This window comes from Mustelus asterias, chromosome 14 (genome assembly GCF_964213995.1).
Source record: "Mustelus asterias chromosome 14, sMusAst1.hap1.1, whole genome shotgun sequence".
Lineage (NCBI taxonomy): Eukaryota > Metazoa > Chordata > Chondrichthyes > Carcharhiniformes > Triakidae > Mustelus > Mustelus asterias.
This window is the reverse complement of record NC_135814.1, coordinates 39,640,135-39,661,513: the sequence shown is the minus strand read 5'-3', so window position 1 is coordinate 39,661,513 and position 21,379 is coordinate 39,640,135. Positions and strand designations below refer to the sequence as shown.

The 21,379-nt window shown below is 44.0% G+C and overlaps 1 protein-coding gene across 3 annotated transcripts in view; it reads left to right on the top strand.

The window, feature by feature from the left end:
* Positions 1 to 21,379, top strand: part of cers6 (ceramide synthase 6) — a 291,866-nt gene that overhangs the window by 134,166 nt on the left and 136,321 nt on the right. For all 3 annotated transcript variants that reach the window (XM_078228207.1, XM_078228208.1, XM_078228206.1), the window contains exon 4: positions 17,514 to 17,571. In XM_078228207.1, the coding sequence (XP_078084333.1) occupies positions 17,514 to 17,571 (58 nt within the window). The remainder of the gene's footprint in view (positions 1 to 17,513; positions 17,572 to 21,379) is intronic.

Below are 21,379 nucleotides of genomic sequence, written 5' to 3'. Positions count from 1 at the left end.
TCTAACCCTGATAAGGTATGAGCTGCAGTAGAGGTACAGCAACCAATAGATGCGAAGGCAGTGCAACAATTTGTGAACTGTCTAGCAAAGTTCTTGCCCAATTTGTCAGTGAATGATTACACAAGCTTACTGCAAAGGATGTTCAAAGAAATAGCAGCACAGAACAAGATACAACTTTCACTGGCATCAAACAATTAGTGATGACAACTCTAGCGCTGAAGTACTGGCATGTTAATGATGAAGACACCCTGCAGTGTGACGCCAGCGACTCTGGACGTAGAGCAACCTTCATGCAGCAAGGACAACCAGTTGCATAACACAAACCGAACAACGCTGCACAGATTGAGAAAGTGGCTATTTGTGGGCATTATAGTCAGAACCTGGCTGGTAGGGACAAACTGATTTTATAGTCTGAACACAAGCCAATTCAAAGCATCTTTCTCAACCATTTCTATCTGCTCCAAAGTGTTCGCAAAAGATGTTACCTTGTTTGCAGATATATAATTTGAACATGAAGTACAAGCTGGGGAAGCAGATGTACATCGCCGACATGCTGTCAAGAGCGGCACTCTCTTTGAAGGAAGTTGATGATGCTAGTACAGAGTGTGAAAATTTCCAGATTCAATAAGAAGCAACAACACAATGTGCTCTGGAAATCATAAACCCAGCAGAGACATTGGGCCCTATTTCATTTTGATTCTAAGTGCTGGAAGGACTTGAAACTGGGAATGTTTCAGATCCGACTTTTAGACCCGTTCTCAGACGCCCCCATACGCACTCTGCCTGCAATAATATCAGCAATTCCAAATCGCACTGCACAAGTCTGTGTGCGGGACTTAACGCACCTGAAATCCTGCAGCTCTGATCGGTGCCTCCAATTGCACATGCGAAGAAAGAAAATGATAGAATGGGGCTCCCCTGCCACATTCCACCCAGCCCGGATAACGCCTCCCCCAGCGACATTGCCCACCCCCACAACATGACTGACCCCCTTATCCCCCAACCCCCGCCACTCAGGCCGATCGCGGGCCCCTCCCCACTTCCCTCCCACCGATCTCAGAGTGATCCACCCTCCCCTTCCCCTCCACTGATCTCAGGCAGAGCGGCAGCGGACCCCCCTACCCCTCCACTGGTCTCAGGCAGAGTGGCAGCGGACCCCCCCTTCCCGCCCCCACCGATCACAAGCAGAGTGGCAGAGGACCCAATTCCGTCCCCCTCCCCCCCCCCCCACCAGTTTCAAGCAGAGAGCCGTCGGAGGCTAGGCACTTACTTCTTCACTAACTGGAGCGCCCGAATTGGAATTATCTGAAGCATGTCTGCTTCGCGCCGATTCTGGATGGGCAAACGCGGTGGTAAAAGGGGAAGTGCCGGTAAAGTTGGGCATGCAGTCCATTAAGTCAATTTAAATGCATGCACGGTCCTGAATGCGGCCATTTTCTGGCCTTGGTAAAGGGGGAATCGGTGCGGAGGTGGGCGCAGATCGTGCTACTCGCCTCACTCCTGACTTTACCAAGTTTTCGCACCCGAAAACGGGCACACACGATGGGAAAATCGGGCCCATTGAATCCGACAGACATGCGTCATGCTCAGACCAAGCAAATCACACAATGACATGCGACTCTCCCAAGTACGGCAGGAAGTAGTGATGGAAGCATGGCTGGAAACCATCAAAGACACACCTCTGTGCAAACATGTAGGGATGAAGTGATTGCCCATCTTGCACAGAGGAGCTAGAATCATCATCCCGAAGGAGATGAGGAAAGAGATGCTGAAGCATTTCTATGCAACCTATCAAGGGATCGAGTCTAGTCTGAGGGAGGCGAGGGGAGTGATCTACTATCTAAATGTGAGCAATAAGATTAAAGACCATATCAGACAGTGCATTGTTGGTAATAAGCATCAAGCTAAGCAAGCTAAAGAGCTACTCATGACTTATTGAGTTAGACAAGCTAACATCAACAACCACTGCGAGATTGCAGAATGCCTGAAAACACACTGCAATTGTTATGGAATTTCTGTAAGTGTAAACAGTGGCCCTCAGTTCACGAGTGAAGAATTCAGGCACTTTGTAAATGATCGGAAATTCAGCACCACGTCATCTCCTCACTGCTCAGTCAAATGGAAAGTCGTGGCACTGGTGAAAATTGCCAAAGGGCCCGTCAAAAATCGAGTAGATCCAGCACAGATGTGTACAATACATTTCTAGAGTGAAGGTACACACCAGTGAGGGCATGAAAAGAAGTTCATTTCAGTGAGTAATGTTACAGCATGCCCGATCTACTCTTCCAATCGCTAAAAAAGCTATTGAAACCAGAGTGTGTGACAAAATCAAAGTGAAAAGACAGAAAGCCAAATTTCACCTTGATAAAGCTGCCAAATCATTGCCAGAGCTGAGAGTTGGAGAACTGTTCAGAGTGCAAATATTCAACTCTCTCCCCTTGATAACTTGGGGCCTGTGTGGAGAAGTTGTCACCTTGATTAAAGATCGTGAAAACAAACGAACAGATATATTGTCGTAACTGCAGACATTCACATACAGCTCCAGAATCTGCTCCTTCACAGCAAACAGCAGATGAGGAAGATGCGAGTTCACCAACCACCCAAAAAACTGAGTGACCATCAGTTCCAGAGGTCAACTACAGTGGATCAGCAGCAACAATTACCATGGCAGCAAACAAGGGCGGCACGGTGACACAATGGCTAGCACTGCTGCCTCACGGCGCCAAGTTCATGGGTTCAGTTCTGGTGTTGGGCCACTGTCTGTGTGGAGTTTGCACATTCTCCCCATGTCTGCATGGGTTTCCTCCGGGTGCTCCGGTTTCCTCCCATACTCCAAAGATGTGCATTTTAGGTTGATTGGCCATAGTAAATTGCCCCTTAATGTCAGGGGGATTAGTGGGGTAAATATGTGGGATGGTACAGGGATAGGACCAGGGTGGAATTGTGGTCGGTACAGGCTCAATGGGCCAAATGGCCTCCTTTTGCACTGTAGGGATTCTATTCTATGATTCTAACACACACCACGGCAACAACATTTCCTTGAGAGGCAACATCACCCCAGGAATGAGCAGACACCAGAAGAACGGCAACACTCATACCATTAGAAGACTGAACATTTTAAGGATTATGTATGCAATGCAGGTGTAGGGATAGATGAAAGTGGATTAGACTAGAATGACCTGTTTACTATACATGCCTGAAGATTTTTATTATAGACCCAGAATGTACCTGACTTGCAACTGCTGTTGATCATTTATTGCAGGCTATTTTTTTTTATTATGAAAAGGGGGATGTTTGGAGAAGTGCCTTTGTGCAATATGGCCAAAGGCTTGCCATTAATCCTAAGACCTCTGATGTCATCTTGGTGTATAAAGATTTGAGAGCAGAAGCCATTCATCCACTAGTTGGAACAGATGTACCTGCGTCGGAGGCAGTGCAGCGAAGGTTTACTAAATTGGTTCCTGGGGTGAGAGGTTTGTCCTATGGTGAGAGGTTTGTCCTATGGTGAGAGGCGAAGTAAATATGTTCCCTGGAGTTTAGAATAATGAGAGGTAACGAGAGGCTCAAGAGGGGGATTTCTGGAAGGAGCCAGCAGTGAAGAAATTCAGGGCTGTGGTGTTCGTAAAGGCCACTGGCCATGCATGCCCATCTGGCTTTCTTCTGTATGCCCTGTGCCATCTTCAAGCTGGAGCTGTGTGCCCACCCATTCGTGTTGGTGCGGAGAAGGCAGCTCTGTTGGTTGTTGCTGCTGGTCTTGCATCAGCTGGTGTGGGTCCTGTGGCTGTTTGTGGTCGTGCTACTGCTCCCCTTGTTCATCACCAGAAGTCCATGGTATAGCTGTCCCCACGCTGCAGTGAAGGCTGACAGCACAGAAATGCAAATCAAGCTGAGGAGAGTCCAGAACTGACTACTGAAAAGTTGGAAATCACCTTTGAAGCAGTGAAATCAAACTCTGTTGTGAGCACACAGAAACAGGCCATTGGCTATCCAATTTTCCTGTTCAAAGACTTTCCAGCCTGCCAGTTTTATTGAACAGCAAATCCCCACGATCCATTTTCCTTGTTAAGAATGCCCAGCTCCATATAACGCAGGAAACCAGTACATTGGCTGTTAAAGCCAGAAGATTGGGTTACATTGACAGTTGATTGCCTATTCCCATGACTTATCTACTGAGCAGTTGCACAGAGTTTTCCTGTTCACCTCCAAACCCGCCCTGATTACACCTGGAAATGATTGAGATCATGTCAGGTTTCCAACCCGATTTTGGGGCTTTAACCCCCCCCGCTCCGGAATCGGAACCTATCTTCCCTTGACAGTTCAAATTTTACTCAGAAAATCAATTTAATAAATTTTATTGATTTCCTTTTGCAAAATGCACTATGCTGGAAGTATTGTGCTTTTTGAAAGGAAAGATGGCAAAATATATTGTTTCAATTTAATAATAAGTTGTGTTCAAGGGCTGGACATATGAATAATTCATATCGGTTCAAACTTGGAACTCCTTAAAGCAATGCATCAAATTTGCCTCTTTATTCTAAAGTAGGTCATTACTGCAACCCAGTGGAAAAGAACTATTACTGTCACATTTAAGCTATTTAAATCAGTAAATATTATTGAACTAATAATATACTGGAGATACTTTGCACACACAGTTGTAATTACCTGAGTAAGCCTCTTAGTTAAAATGCTATTCCTTCTGTCACTATATCTTTAAATTCTTTACGGTAGAGTACATTGACACCATGTTCTTGATTGGTGTTCCTTTTATTCATGAAGGTGTGTAACCATATGAATTTTAAAAAGCTAGTTGAGTGCCAGTTTCTAATGAACACGGTGGGTGTGATCTTACCTGCCGTTCACGTCACCCCCCCCCCCCCACCCCCCGCCCGCCCCCCGCCCCCCGCCACCCGCCACAGTGAGGTCAAATAATTTGGTGGCCAGCCAAATCTCCGTTTACTGCAGTGGGAAGGGATAATCCTGCTGGCGTGAACGGGGATAAGATTCCGGCCTGTGTACTTGCCAGGCCAATAGTATATGGTGGGTCATTCATATCTTGCAAAGGTTATGACGATGTCGCAGGAGTGCAGTCACATCTTATCACCAATCTAACACAATTCAGACTGGAGCATTCTCCTCTCATCACTCCACTTTCCTGCTGTCAGTTGATGTTTCTCTTTTCTCTCTCGTGTTGCATTTTCATACCCTCAGGTTGCATCCTGCCTACTTACAGAATGAATTTACTGTGTACACAACTGTAAGAGTGGAATGGAAATCTGACAGTTGGTACTTGGACTGATAGGCTGAAAGCAGTCGCAGGTGCAGAGGGTTAGCACAGTTAACTTTGAGGTTTTCATCATTTTAAAATGAGAATTCAGTCTGGCATTTTCCAATACTGAAGGAACATCTAACCAATCGAGAGGACATTTCAAAATGTCAGTTAACTCATTTTGAAATCTTGCTTGCCTTCCTTTGAATCTACATTGTTTCCCCTGGTACTTTGTTACAACTGCAATTTTAAAACCATTTAGACTGGTTTCTGCGAGCTGTCGATCCCTGACTCACAAAAATCTCCAAACTTATCAAGGATTGATAATACAATTTGTCACTTCCCTTACATTCCCTCCCTCCCCCAATTAAATTTCCCATCACAATGTTTAAGCTGCCCAATACTTAAAGCGTTTGATCTATCTTTATTGTGAATCAGTCATTTGACTTTCTTTCTTTCCTTTTCTGCCTCTACTTTAATTAGATTTTTCTTGACTTTATTAGTTCCTTGGTCCTTCTTTTCGTAACGTTCTGTATTATTACAGAATCCCAGCTTGTTCCTTACATATTTAATTGCACTCCAACTTAACCATTTTGATTCAATTGCAGGTTCAGTTGTTCTGATGTTCCAGGTGTTTGAGTTGCTGCTGCTGAGTTAAAGGAGACATAATGGCCAGGATTCTCCCAAAAAATTTTTTGGTTCCCAGCGGGAAAATGGGAGTAAATCCTGCTAATTTTTTTAGCGTGATTTTCAGAATGAATCTCCAACCCTCTGAGCATTGCAGTATGCCTCACTGTGATTCTCTCTGGAAATCTGGGGGCGGGGCCTATTCCCACCCAGAGGCCGTCAGCATAGCGTTGAGTGGGCCACTGCGCACGCGCCGATCTGTCAGAGCGGAGATCCATGCATGCGCAGTGGCCTGCATTGCTGGCCTCCAGGTCACTGGTCAGCCCGATCGCTGGCCAGCCCCACATTGCTGGCCTTCTGACCCCCCGCCACCCCTGGCTCACTGACCTCCCGGACCTCCCGGACCTCCCCGGACAAACCCCGATGTTCACTCCCCCCCACCCCCCACCCCCCCTCCCTCCCCAGCCAGGTCCAGTCTCCCAGTCCATCTCCCGCCCCCCTGGTAGCCCCGACCCGGGTCCCCCCACCCCCACCGATCGCCCCCCCCCCCCCCTCCCCCTCCCCAACAGGCCCCAACCCCCAACAGGCCCTGCCTCCTCTGGCCCCAATGGAATTCGCCACGGTGCACCTTGAGCATTGCCAGTTTGCCCCTTGGGCAGTGCCAGTGTGCTAGGCTGACACTGACAGGGTGGCACTGCCCAGTGGGCACCCCCACTTATCCTGACCTCCTGGGGGGGCCTTATGTCCTCTGTTCCCTCCAGCAGGGTCAGCCACCTGTTCCCTGTTAGTGGGGAGCAGCTGTAAACCCCACTGGAGTGAAACACAGGGCGGGGGGGGGGTGCGGGGTGGGAGGAGGAGACGCTAGCAGGCACAGAAATTTCAGTCCCAGGCCCACTAATGACATGGAAATCCTAATTTCCATATTGTGATCAGTTCCGTGCTGATTTCCGGCGTGGAGCTGATTACTCTGGAAATCCCTGTCTGGGGAAACGCACGGAGGCCGTGGCGTCCAACGGGAAGCCCGCGAAACGGCCTTGGCTGATGTCTCCTGGCACTGCAGGCTAGGAGAAAAGCCCCCAATATTTTACTCTCTGGGCGCGATCTGACCTGCTGTTCATGCCATGCTTCTGCTGCAGAGAGGTCAGAGAATTTTTCAGCCAGCCAAATCAGGGGCCACACAGTGTTTAGCACTGCTGTCTCCCAGCACCAGGAACCCAGGTTCGATTCCTGGTTTGGGTCACTGTCTGTGTGCAGTTTGCATGTTCTCCCCGTGTCTGCGTGGGTTTCCTCTGGATGCTCTGGTTTCCTCCCACAGTCCAAAGATGTGTGGGTTAGGTTGATTGGCCATGCTAAATTAACCCTCGTGTCAGGGGGATTAATAGAGTAAGTATGAGGGTTTATGCGAATAGGGCCTGGGTGGGATGCAGACTCGATGGGCCGAATGGCCTCCTTCTGCACTATAGGGATTCTTTGGATTCTATTTCCGTTCATTGAAAAAATCCCACCGGCGTGAACGGTGATACGATCCCAGCCTCTGAGTCTGTTTCCATCGTTACACTGGAAACAATATGATAGCAGTTTATTCAAATGTGATTTTGAATGTTACCAAATTCAAACAGATCTGATTATTGGCTTTGGTCTAATAGGTCACTTAATTTCATCCCTGTAGATAGGATGCTGTAGCTATAACTAGCTTCCGTTACAAGCATAATGGCACATAAATATATAAAGGGTGCTCTTGTGATATGTACTTTCAGGCTATGTTAATATCTTTTTCAAAAGTTCCCTGCGTAAAGGCAGCTCTGACCCACAGCGTCACAATCTCCACCATGGGTAGAGTAAGGAGCCAGGTCTCAAATCCACCTCTCCGGAATGGAGATCTGAGACTGCTCTGATCCCATACCGGCTGTCACTCCAACAAGCTCTCAAGGAGCCGGTGTTGCTCTGGCAACATGCGCTTTTACATGCATGTTGCAGTCCAGAACTATGAATAATGATGGAAGAGGCTCCAATTTTCTTTCCAGTACATGCTGACCGAGAATCTCTCCAGCTCTTAATACCTGTCATTTGGTGTGTATTGGAAGTTGATAGTCAACATATTTGGCCAGGTCATCAACGCACCTTCCTTAGCCATCAAGTCCTGGAGTGGGACTTGAACCTGGACACTCCCAATGTGGCAACAAGACCGTCCTTTTGTTAATAATGGCAGTATCTATTCTATTTCCACAATATAATTGGATCTCAAAGTATCTCAGTACACAATTCTATTACCAGACATGTTACTTGCAGGCATATTTAGACTTGTGCTTCTGGGAAGAGTGTGATTTGATTGCAAAATAGGTCATAAGTGGAGAAACAAACATTTAGCTACTGCTGTGAAGTAATGACTCTTGTCTTAATTGTCTGCTTTGAAAAAGTTAAGTAGCTTGACATTTAATTGCAAGCAGTACTTGTTAGAAATGATTATAGCTAGGAAGGGGAAACCACATTGTGTTGTCCAAGGGAGACCAAGCATCAGCTTCAATCTGCTTTTCATTTTGGGATAATACATTATATAATGGCAAAATTGTACTTCCTTGGGTAAAGTTAAGCGTTGTCCTTCAGAATTTATAATACCTTACGTATCAGCACATCATAGTTCAGGGCCGCGCATGTTTTGGAATCAGAGGGAAGAGTGTTGGAAGAGCTAAAGTTTATGGAGGGTGTTAGTGGAAGGCCTGTCAGGAGGGCGTGGAATAGTCGAATCTGGAGGTTACAAAGGCACGAATAAGGGTTTAAAATATAACTTATTCAATTGAAGGAATTGCAAGTTGGAATTAATTTTACATTTTTACTTGAAAGTTTGTAATATTCAGCAGGAAAATGGGTTATGTTTAAGGCAGGTACAGAATGGTTTCTGAAAGTCCGTCATACCAGAACTTAAACCAAAAGAGGCAAATCATCACTTCCCCCTTTGGCTCCCAACAGGACTTTGAACTATTTTCCTTACTCCACAAAATATGTAGGTGGTTCCACTTGAATTTAGTTGATGCACATCACCTCCATTTTGTTTAGTTTGGATCTATATGTGGCACAGAAACCTTTACTGCATAAAAAAGGAGTATGTAGCAAGACAGAAACTAACTCTACAAGCCGAGAAGCATTCCTGAATTGTGACAAAACAGCAATTCATGAATGTTGCCCTACATTCAGAATATGCCACTGTCTTAATTTAACTGTAGATTTTTTTAGTACAAGTCAATGAGTGAGAAATTGGCATCATATGTGTCTGTTATTTGGGAGCTACATGCCTTAAGTACCTTTAGGGCTCCAAAATGTCATCTAAGGCACATGTACACACGTTGGTGGTGGGGTGGGGGGGTAGGGGTTGAATTGTGCCAAACATTGTGGGGTCAGATCTTCACTGTGGAATTGGGAACCTCACAAGCAGATGAATTTGGGGTCCCAGTCTCAAGACCCAAGTGTCTTCAAATTCAAATGGCCCAATTGACCAATGGCCAAGTTGTGCACTGAGCACCTCAAGGAGGCAGGAACAACCTGCCTGGTGCCAGCAGCAAAGGTGGACCACAGCCATGTTGGAGGCTGAGGCTATCTTGCCAATGTGAGCACACATCCCCTCGGAACACCAGAAGGTCAGACGAGGCAGGCAGCGACCTTGCACCACAAAGTAAAGGCCAACCCTCATGTCAGTGCTAGTTGATTCCACAGAGTCCTCTCAAAACCATCCCCAAAGAAATTTATTTGGACCTCATTTTGAACCTGACAGCCGGTGCACTGATGTGGACTAGACTGTGCAATATCCCCAGGAAAAGTTTTAAAAACCTAATTCTCTTCTGGACAGGCCTGGTAACAAACATAAAGGGCTATTAATTGGAGGTGATCACTTTCTCCCTCTCCATTCCCAGCCCATTGAAAATTCAGAACTGTCCTGGAGGCATTGGGATGCTGGTACAACCTCCAAGACTGAGATTTTCAAAGCTCGCCCACTGGCCCACGGCCATTTGTGTGGTGAATTTAGTAGTGGCTGAGACTACTGGTGTAAATAGTAGGATCACTGCTGACCTTGGCTGATCCTATGAGGTCATTGAGGTTCTTGCATCATCGATCCATGTACTTGGAGCTTGACTCCTTGCAGTGACCTCCATGGCAGTCTGCTTTCACTGCCTTCTCTATGTGGGTCTGGATGCCTTGCTCAACTTCTATGATACAGTACACCACTCCTCCTTTCCATCTGGCTCACTGAGACCTTCAGTGCAGTGTTAAAGGTGGTGTCCTTCTTCAATATTTCCCATGCTGGTGTCACTACCTGTGTGACTGCCAGCAACTGCTCCAGCCATTAAGCACTTCCTCTTTAAGAACATAAGAATTAGGAGCAGGAGTAGGCCATCTGGCCCCATGAGCCTGCTCCGCCATTCAATAAGATCATGGCTGATCTTTTCGTGGACTCGGCTCCACTTATCCACCCGCTCACCATAACCCTTAATTCCTTTATTGTTCAAAAATTTATCTATCCTTGCCATAAAAACATTCAATGAGGTAGCCTCAACTGCTTCATTAGGCAGAGAATTCCAGATTCACAACCCTTTGTGAGAAGAAGTTCCTCCTCAACTCAGTCATAAATCTGCTCCTCTTTATTTTGAGGCATTGCCCCCTAAGTTCTAGTTTCACCTGCCAGTGGAAACAACTTCCCTGCTTATATCTTACCTATTCCCTTCATATTCTTATATTTTTCTACAAGATCTTCCCTCATTCTTCTGAATGCCAATGAGTATAGCCCCAGTCTACTCAGTCTCTCCTCATAAGTCAACCCTCTCAACTCTGGAATCAACCTAGTGAACCTCCTCTGCTGGAGAAAGGCCAGTATATCCTTTCTCAAGTAAGGAGACCAAAACTGTACACAGTACTCCAGGTGTGGCCTCATCAGCACCTTATACAGCTGCAACACAATCTCGCTGTTTTTAAACTCCATCCTTCTAGCAATGAAGGCCAAAATTCCATTTGCCTTCTTAATTACCTGCTGCACCTGCAAACCAACTCCTTGAGATTCCTGCACAAGGACACCCAGATCCCTCTGCACAGCAGCATGTTGCAATTTTTTACCATTTAAAAAGTAATCAATTTTGCTGTTATTCCAACCAAAATGGGTGACCTCACATTTATCAACATTGTACTCCATCTGCCAGACCCTCGCCCACTCACTTAGATTATCTATATCCCTTTGCAGACTTTCAATGTCCTCTGCACACTTTGCTCTTCCACCCATCTTAGTGTCATCTGCGAATTTTGACACACTACACTTGGTCCCCAACTCCAAATCATCGATGTAAATCGTAAACAATTGCGATCCCAACACTGATCCCTGAGGCACACTGCTAGTCACTGATCGCCAACCAGAAAAACACCCATTTACCCCCACTCTTTGCTTTCTGTTAGTTAACCAATCCTCTATCCATGCTAATACATTACACGTAACACTGTGCACCTTTATCTTATGTAGCAGTCTTTGGTGCGGCACCTTGTCAAATGCCTTCTGGAAATCCAGATACACCACATCCACAGGCTCCCCATTGTCCACTGCACATGTAATGTTCTCACCAATCTTGGTGTCATCTGCAAACTTACTAACCATGCCCCTTATATTCTCATCCAAATCATTAATATAAATGACAAATAACAGTGGGCCCAGCACTGATCCCTGAGGCACACCGCTGGTCACAGGCCTCCAGTTTGAAAAACAACTCTCTACAACCACCCTCTGGCTTCTGTCAAGAAGCCAATTTTGTGTCCATTTAGATACCTCATCCTGGATCCTGTGAGATTTAACTTTATGCAACAACCTACCATAGAACCATAGAACATTACAGCACAGAAACAGGCCTTTTGACCCTTCTTGGCTGTGCTGAACCATTTTTCTACCGAGTCCCACTGACCTGCACCTGGACCATATTCCCCCACACCCCTCTCATCCATGTACCTGTCCAAGTTTTTCTTAAATGTTAAAAGTGAGCCCGCATTCACCACTTCATCTGGCAGCTGTGTGAAGAAGCCCCCCCTAATATTCCCTTTAAACTTTTCCCCCCTCATCTTTAACCCATGTCCTCTAGTTATTTTCTCCCCTAGCCTCAGTGGAAAAAGCCTGCTTGCATTCACTCCACCTATACCCATCATAATTTTATACACCTCTATCAAATCTCCCCTCATTCTTCTACGCTCCAGGGAATAAAGTCCTAACCTATTCAACCTTTCTCTGTAACTCAGTTTCTCAAGTCCCGGCAACATCCTTGTAAACCTTCTCTGCACTCTTTCAACCTTATTAATATCCTTCCTGTAATTAGGTGACTAAAACTGCACACAATATTCTAAATTCGGCCTCACCAATGTCTTCTACAACCTCACCATAACATTCCAACTCCTATACTCAATACTTTGATTTATAAAGGCCAATATATCAAAAGCACTCTTTACGACCCTATCTACCTGCGACGCCACTTTTAGGGAATTGTGTATCTGTATTCCAAGATCCCTCTGTTCTACTGCACTCTTCAGTGTCCTACTATTTACCTTGTATGTTCTACCTTGGTTTGTCCTTCCAAAGTGCAATACCTCACACTTGTCTGCATTAAACTCCATCTGCCATCTTTCAGCCCATTTTTCTAGCTGGTCCAAATCCCTCTGCAAGCTTTGAAAACCTTCCTCACTGTCCACTACACCTCCAATCTTTGTATCATCAGCAAATTTGCTGATCCAATTTACCACATTATCATCCAGATCATTGATATAGATGACAAACAACAATGGACCCAGCACTGATCCCTGTGGCACACCACTAGTCACAGGCCTCCACTCAGAGAAGCAATCCTCCACTACCACTCTCTGGCTTCTTCCATTGAGCCAATGTCTGATCCAAATTTACTACCTCTCCATGTATACCTAGCGACTGAACCTTCCTAACTAACCTCCCATGCGGGACCTTGTCAAAGGCCTTACTGAAGTCCATGTAGACAACATCCACTGCCTTCCCTTCATCCACTTTCCTGGTAACCTCCTTGAAAAACTCTAATAGATTGGTTAAATATGACCTACCACGCACAAAGCCATGTTGACTCTCCCTAATAAGTCCCTGTCTATCCAAATATTTGTAGATCCTACCTCTTAGTACTCCTTCCAATAATTTACCTACTACTGACGTCAAACTTACTGGCCTATAATTTCCCGCATTACTTTTTGAGCCTTTTTAAACAACGGAACAACATGAGCTATCCTCCAATCATCTGGCACCTCACCCGTGGATACCGACATTTTAAATATTTCTGCCAGGGCCCCTGCAATTTCAACAATAGTCTCCTTCAAGGTCCGAGGGAATACCCTGTCCGGTCCTGGGGATTTATCTACTCTGATTTGCCTCAAGACAGCAAGCACCTCCTCCCCTTTAATCTGTATAGGTTCCATAACCTCCCTACTTGTTTGCCTTATTTCCATAGACTCCATGCCAGTTTCCTTAGTAAATACGGATGCAAAAAACCTATTTAATATCTCCCCCATTTCTTTTGGTTCCATACATAGCCGACCACTCTGATCTTCAAGAGGACCAGTTTTATCCCTTACTATCCTTTTGCTCTTAATATACCCTGTAGAAGCTCTTAGGATTATCCTTCACCTTGTCTGCCAAAGCAACCTCATGTCTTCTTTTAGCCCTCCTGATTTCTTTCTTAAGTAGTTTCTTGCACTTTTTATACTCCTCAAGCATCTTATTTGCTCCCTGTTGCCTATACATGTCATACATCTCCCTCTTCTTCTTGATCAGAGTTCCAATATCCCTCGAGAGCCAAGGTTCCTTATTCTTATTCACTCTGCCTTTAATCCTGACAGGAACATACAAACTCTGCACTCTCAAAATTTCTCCTTTACCATTCACATCCTTGCCAGAGAACAGCCTGTCCCAATCTTTTTAGATCCTTTCTCATTTCTTCAAATTTGGCCTTTTTCCATGCTGTATCATACCAATGGGGCACTTTATATCCAGATGTCTCGCTGTTTCTTCCTTGATGATAGATTCAAGCATTTTCCCTCCTACAGAAGCTAACCGACCTATAGTTACCCTGCTTTTGTCTACCTCCTTTTTTAAACAGTGGCGTCACATTTGCTGTTTTCTAATCTGCGGGAACCACCCCAGAGTCCAGCGAATTTTGATAAATTACCACTAGTGCATTTGCTATTTCCCCTGCTATCTCTTTTAGTATCTTGGGATGCATCAGGACCTGGAGATCTGTCTACCTTTAGCCCCATTAACTTGCCCAACTCTCCCTCTTTCATGATAATGATAATTTCTAGGTCCTCACCTGCTATAGCCTTCCTGACATCAATGATTGGCATGTTATTTGTGCCTTCCACTGTGAAGACCGACACAAAATACTTGTTCAATGCCTCAACAATTTTCTCATTTCCAGTTATTACATCCCCCTTCTCATCCTCCAAAGGACCAATGTTTACTTTAGCCACTCTTGTTCGTTTTATATATTTGTAGAAACGTTTGCGATCTGTTTTTATATTCTGAGCTAGTTTACTCTCATAATCCATCTTACTTTTCTTTATCGCTTTTTCATGGCTTTCTGTTGACCTTTAAAGATTCCCCAATCCTCTAGTTTCCCACTAATCTTTGCCACTTTGTATGCATTTTCTTTCAATTTGATACCCTCCTTTATTTCCTTAGATATCCATGGCTGATTATCTCTTTTTCTACAGTCCTTCCTCATCACTGGTATTTACTTTTGCTGAGCAATGTGAAAAATCGTTTTGAAAGTCCTCCACTGTTCCTCAATTGTCCCAACATAAAGTTTTTGCTCCCAGTCTACCTTAGCCCTTTGTAGTCTCCTTTGTTTAAACACAAGACACTGGTATTAGATTTTACCTTCTCACGCTCCATCTGTATTTTAAATTCAACCATACTGTGATCGCTTCTTCCGAGAGGATCCCTAACTGTAAGATCATTATTTATTCCTGTCTCGTTACACAGGACCAGATCTAGGATAGCTTGCTCCCTTGTAGGTTCCATTACATACTGTTCAAGGAAGCTATTGCGGATACATTCTATGAACCCCTCCTCAAGGCTGCCTTGACCGACCTGGTTTGACCAATTGATATGTAGATTAAAATCCTCCATGATAATTGCTGTACCATTTTTACATGCATCAGTTATTTCTTTGTTTATTTCTCGCCTCATCATGATGTTATTGTTTGGTGGCCTATAGACTACGCCGATCAGTGACATTTTCTCCTTACTATTTCTAATTTCCACCCAAATGGATTCAACCTTTTTTTCCATAGAACCCATATCATCTCTCACTAGCGCCCTGATGTCATCCTTAAATATCAGAGCTGCACCGCCTCCCTTCTCTTCCTGTCGGTCCCTCTGAACAGTCTGATACCTCTGGATATTTAACTCCCAGTCGTGACCATCCTGCAACCATGTCTCTGTAATGGCCACCAAATCATACTCGTTCGCAATGATTTGTGCCGTCAACTCATTTATCTTGTTTCGAATGCTACAAGCATTCAGATAAACTGCCCTTATGCTAGTTTTTGTACCTTCTTTTTGGACTCTAACACTTCCATTAATAACGTCTCCTGAGTTCTCCTTCCTTTTAACTTTTTTCCTGATTTTTGATGTAGTTGGAACTTTCTACCTACATTTTGTCTTTGCTCCCTCCTTCTTGGACTCCTTACATAGGTTCCCATCCCCCTGGCATATTAGTTTAAACCCTCCCCAACTGCTCTAGCAAACACTCCCCCAGGACATCATGTAACCCATCCAATTTGTACAGGTCCCATCACCCCCAGAACTGGTCCCAATGCCCCAGGAATCTGAAACCCTCCCCCTGATACTATCTCTTCAGCCACATATTTATCTGATATATCCTGTCATTTCTACTCTGACCAGCACTCTGACACCGGTAGTAATCCTGAGATCACTACCTTTGAGGTCCGATTTCTTAGCTTTCTTCCTAGCTCCCTGTATTCTGCTTTTAGGACCTCATCCCTTTTTTTGTCTATGTCAATTGTACTAACGTGTACTACGACCACTGGCTGTTCGCCCTCCCCCTTCAGAATGTCCTGCAGCCGCTCCGAGACATTCTTGACCCTAGCACCAGGGAGGCAACATACCATCCTGGAGTCTCGTTTGCGGCCACATAAATGTCTGTCTATTCCCCTTACAATTGAATCCCCTATAACTATTGCACTGGCACACTTTTTACCCCTCCCCTCTGCAGCAGAACCAACCATGGTGCAACGGGTTTGGCTGCTGCTGCTTTCCCTAGAGAGGTCATTCCCCTCAACAGCATCCAAAGCCATATATCTGATTTGCAGGGGAATGGCCACAGGAGATTTCTGCACTGCCTGCCTAGCTTTCTTGCTCTGTCTGGTGGTCACCCATTCCCTTCCTGCCTGCGGAGTCTGAGCCTGCGATGTGACCACCTCTCTATACGTGCTATCCACGATACTCTTTGACTCGCGGAGGTGCAGGCTAACTTTAAGCAGTGCGTACTAGCTTTAAATGATGCAAGCCACTTAGATACTGGCCCTCTGCTGACGTGTCCAACCAATCAACAGTGTGCTTTGCGTTGGCTGGGCAATGAAATCATTGAAATGAGCAGGCAGTATGAAGTTTAATTTAGCTCTCTGTATCCTGCCACTGACAGCTGCCAACATCGCAGCGCCAGATTAAGTTTTATGTCACTGTATCACAAGACAGGCAGAGATTTATACTGCTAGGACAAGGACTGTAATAGCAATAGCTAACAAGAATTTAAAATTCATTGTAATATACTTCATATTTTGATGTTTATATTACTGTATTTTTAGACAGGTTGAAGCTGCTGTGAGTACATCATCTGTGAGTCAAACCAAGAAGCAGCAAATTTGTTAAGTGAATGCAGGGAAATTCCTGTGTCAATTCGATGTACGTGCACCCAGAACTTAGACCAGTGATGGACCATTAGAAAGACTATGGGGCCCTGCTCATTATTGCTCAACAACTAATCAAAGTAAACTTGTTACTCGTGACAAATATTTACGCAAACTTGTGCCTGCTTCCATCTGAATATCGGACTCTTTTTCAGATTGGGAACACAGTGGCGCAGTGGTATTGTCACTTGACTAAATCCAGAACAAGATCTGGGAACCCAGGTTCAAATCCTGCCGTGGCGGATAGTGAAATTTGAATTCAATAAAAATCTGTAATTAAAAGCCTAATGATGACCATGAAACTATTGTTGATTGTGATAAAAACATTCATCTGGTTCACTAATGGTCTTTCAGGAAGGAAATTTGCCACTTTACCTGGTCTGGCCTACATGTGACTCCAGAGCCACAGCAATGTGGTTGACTCTCAAATGCCCTCTGAATTGGAGGGGAGTTAGGGATGGGCAATTAATGCTGTCCCAGCCAATGATGCTCATGTCCTGTAAAATGAATTTAAAATAATGTGTATTGTAGCAGATCTTGACCTCATAACAGTTTCATGTTCTTCTAATGTTACTGTTATTGATTATGTAAGTCTCTGATATTAATTACAAAGAGTAACTGCTTCCTTATGATTGTTGTATATTTTCTTCCTCTGCAGGTGGAAGTTTACATTTTACCTTTACATCTTTTCCTATGGTGTAAGGTTCCTGAAAAAGGTAAGGCTTAGCATGTTGAAACATGTTGGGATATGTTTTATTCCATTCGCTAATTTCAATGACAAAAGTTGATGGAAACATAAAATATCCAACACTGCTTTGTGCTCCTATCTGCTTACTGTTTAAAATCTATGAGGGGTCGGTTAGATTGGGTATTTGTGATATATGAATAATGCTCAGAAACAAGCCTGAAGATGAATGCTTCATTGTCATTATATCCACCATGCTGCTGGTCTTGAGAAAGTTAGTAGACTTTAACAGTGGGGCTGTATGCTAATCAGACACTTAGAAGACATTCTAACTATGGACAGTGCAGAGAAAAAAGAACATAGGCTGAGATTTTCCAGTCCTGCCCACCGTGGAACCCCAGAAATTCCTGCCAAAGTCACCGGACCTTTCGCTGGTCCGTCAAATGTTCTTTTTCGTCCGCGACAATTCTCGCCAAGGGCAGGACTAGAAAATCCTGGCCATAGGCTGACGGTCTGTGATTTAAGTCACTGAAGGATTAGCCACCTTAATATCCACATGGAAGTGAATTATAGTTTTCTATCTGATACCTGTGCAATATTGGATTATTTGTATTGTTAAAGTGCTTCCGCAATTCCAACCATGTGGAAGAACAGTTTCGCAGATGCATCCTGAACTTATGTGATAGCTGTGTGCATTTTGAAATTGCTGCTTTCAAACTACTAGACATAGTCCTGAAAACTAGCAGCAGTCAAAGAAAGACTCATCTCTCACACAGATCACAATCCGTAACGTAACCGTGCAGTTGTAATTGGGTGTTTCATTTGTAACTTTCAGTTTTCATGATTATAATTCAAAGTTTGTGAAATTATGATGAGAACCATTTTATATTTGTCCTGGGGATTAAATTGTACTTGATTATATTCAGCTGGCTGGTAATATGGCACAAAGTCTCAAATGTGCAATTTAATATTGGGCTGAATGGTTGAATACTTTAAGCTCAGTAAGAAGTGGATGAAGATCTTAAATAAATATTTTCTTATATTAGTAGTGCTCCTATCTACTCCTTGCTGTGATCTGGAAAATTAAATAAGCAATGAATGAGTTAAGACAACTCTTTTGAGGTGGGCATCGGATTAAATACCTGTTAACATAATGGAGTTGTTTTAAAATAAAATCATAGTTAAAATCAGGCAATCTGGGAGGATTTAAACAGGCATGGTTACAATTTTTAAAGTGTCTTTTTTTTTCAGATGTGTGTCGTTCAGTTTGTGAACTAAATATTTGGTAGGGCCAATTTCACAATGCTTCCAGTGGAGTGAGTTTTCTATCGAAAGCACTTATTGAGAAATTATGAGGCGTCCCTGATATAAGCTCCAGAGGTGTAAAGCACATAATCACAATATCAATCCTTATTTATCAAAACTGAGCTTGTCATTATCTTAGTAAAGGAACTACCAGTGTGATATGTGAGATTTACAGAGGAGGTGTGTGTCCTTAATATAATTAATTAGCCCTATGTCTTGGCAGATAAAATATGCCTCATGGAAAGCCCAATTAGCCTAGAAAAATAAGAAGAGTGCTTTGACTGGCAGAACCAGTCAGTGATACCCAGTAATTACATGTCAATAATACAGTTCAAATTGATGAATTCATCATTAAGGTTTCAGCCGCTTTTAGAAATACTATAACGTAAGCTGAATTGAAATTTCCTGTCGCCGACGTAAAATCTGTTACCACTTAGTCATCAAACATTGGGGAACATATCCACACCAGTTTATTCTTTCAAAACTTGCTGAAAATTCTACTTAAAAGCATATTTAAACTCGTCATAAGGATTTTAACAGGAGATGAGAATATAGAATTCTTTGCCAGAGATCTTTGCTGAAGTCTCAAGCATTGGGAATATTAAACGATATGGGTAGCAAGCAGGAAAGTGCGATTAGACTATGTGACTTGAGTAGAGAAACCAGCCTAAAAATCAAATGATCTATCTCTGTGATGTAACATACCAAGATTCAACAGGGCTTGCCGTCTTTTGACTTCTGCCTGAGAGCTAGATGGTGGCATGGTGGCTAGCACTGCTGCCTCACAGCACCAGGGACCTGGGTTCGATTCCCGGCTTGGGTCACTCTCTGTGTGGAATTTAAACATTCTCCCCGTGTCTGTGTGGGTTTCCTTCCGGTGCTCCGGTTTCCTCCCACTGTCCAAAGATATGCGGATTAGGTGGATTGGCCATGTTAAATTGCCCCTTAGTGTCAGGGGGACGAGCTAGGGTAAGTGCATGGGGTTGTGGGAGTAGGGCCTGGATGGGATTGTGGTCGGTGCAGACTCGATGGGCCGAATGGCCTCCTTCTGCACTGTAGGATTCTATGATAAACATGAGCAGCACACCTGTAACCCATTTGCCAAAGCCAGGAGTAGGACCTGGAAATTCAGAGGTAGCAGCATGCTCCAATGTTACATTTTTCTAAGTATCCTTGCACTGAAACATGCGGCTAATATTTCAAATGGGAAACAGAGGTGGGAATCCTTCTTCTTACCTCTTTCATAATCCTCCACCTAACACATGCCTTCCGCAGGTACATGCTGGCTCCATAGGATTGTCTCAGAAATGCAGTACTATGCTTGCATAATGCTCATTACATCAGGCAAAGAGATACATAGAAATCAATCCTTAGGACTCTGAACATTTATCATCTCTGTATTCTTTGATGGTTACTCACTAAACGGTAACAGATTTTTTTTGTGCTGAAGTGATGTTTACAAGGATATCCTGTTTCAGGAATACTAAATAAAGCAACAACGTAAAGGAAGCAGAAAGGTTTAAGTCAATCAAGGATCCGCAGTAAAGGAAGAGGCAGCTGAATCTGGACACTCGAGCCTTAAAATGTCCAAATTTGTGCCTTTGTAGGCCTGGAAATTTTGACTGTGCCACTGGGCAGGTTTTCACTGTAGTACCCCCCTGGTACAAACTTCATAGATTTTTAAGATGTGCTAAATAAACAGTCAGATTGCCAGTGACAAAGAGTAGAATTCGGGAGGCATGATGTTAACCGTCTGCAATTTACTATTACCTTTCCATCACTCATACACAAACTCTCAGTCTTTCGCAAGCAGGCACGCACACTCATTCCGCTTTCACATATACACACTCACCTCTCTTTTACAAGCACACATTTACCCTTCTCTCTCTCTCTCACAACATGCACAAACACTCACCCTACTCTCTCATACACACAAACCTCTCGCTCACACACACACCTTGATTTGATTTGATTTATTATTGTCACATGTATTAGTATACAGTGAAAAGTATTGTTTCTTGCACACTATACAGACAAAGCATATCTTTCATAAGAGAAGGAAACGAGAGGGTGCAGAATGTAGTGTTACAGTTATAGCTAGGGTATAGAGAAAGATCAACTTAATGCGAGGTAGGTCCATTCAAAAGCCTGATGGCAGCAGGGAAGAAGCTGTTCTTGAGTCGGTTGGTACGTGACCTCGGACTTTTGTATCTTTTTCCCGACGGAAGAAGGTGGAAGAGAGTATGTCCAGGGTGCGTGGGGTCCTTAATTATGCTGGCTAAAGCCAGTTACCAATATTCTTGGCTCTATTCTCTCTCCACAGATGCTGTCAGTCCTGCTGAGATTTTCCAGAGTTTTCTGTTTTTGTTTCAGATTCCTTTTGTATGTCAGAACATTGGAATTAATACATTTTATTGAGGTTCCAGGCAAATGGACGAGAATTGTTGGATTTTCTAAAGCTTTGGTGGCTATTATAGTAATTAGATTCATGTGACATTGTGTCTACACAAAGGTACATAGATAGCTAAGAGGTA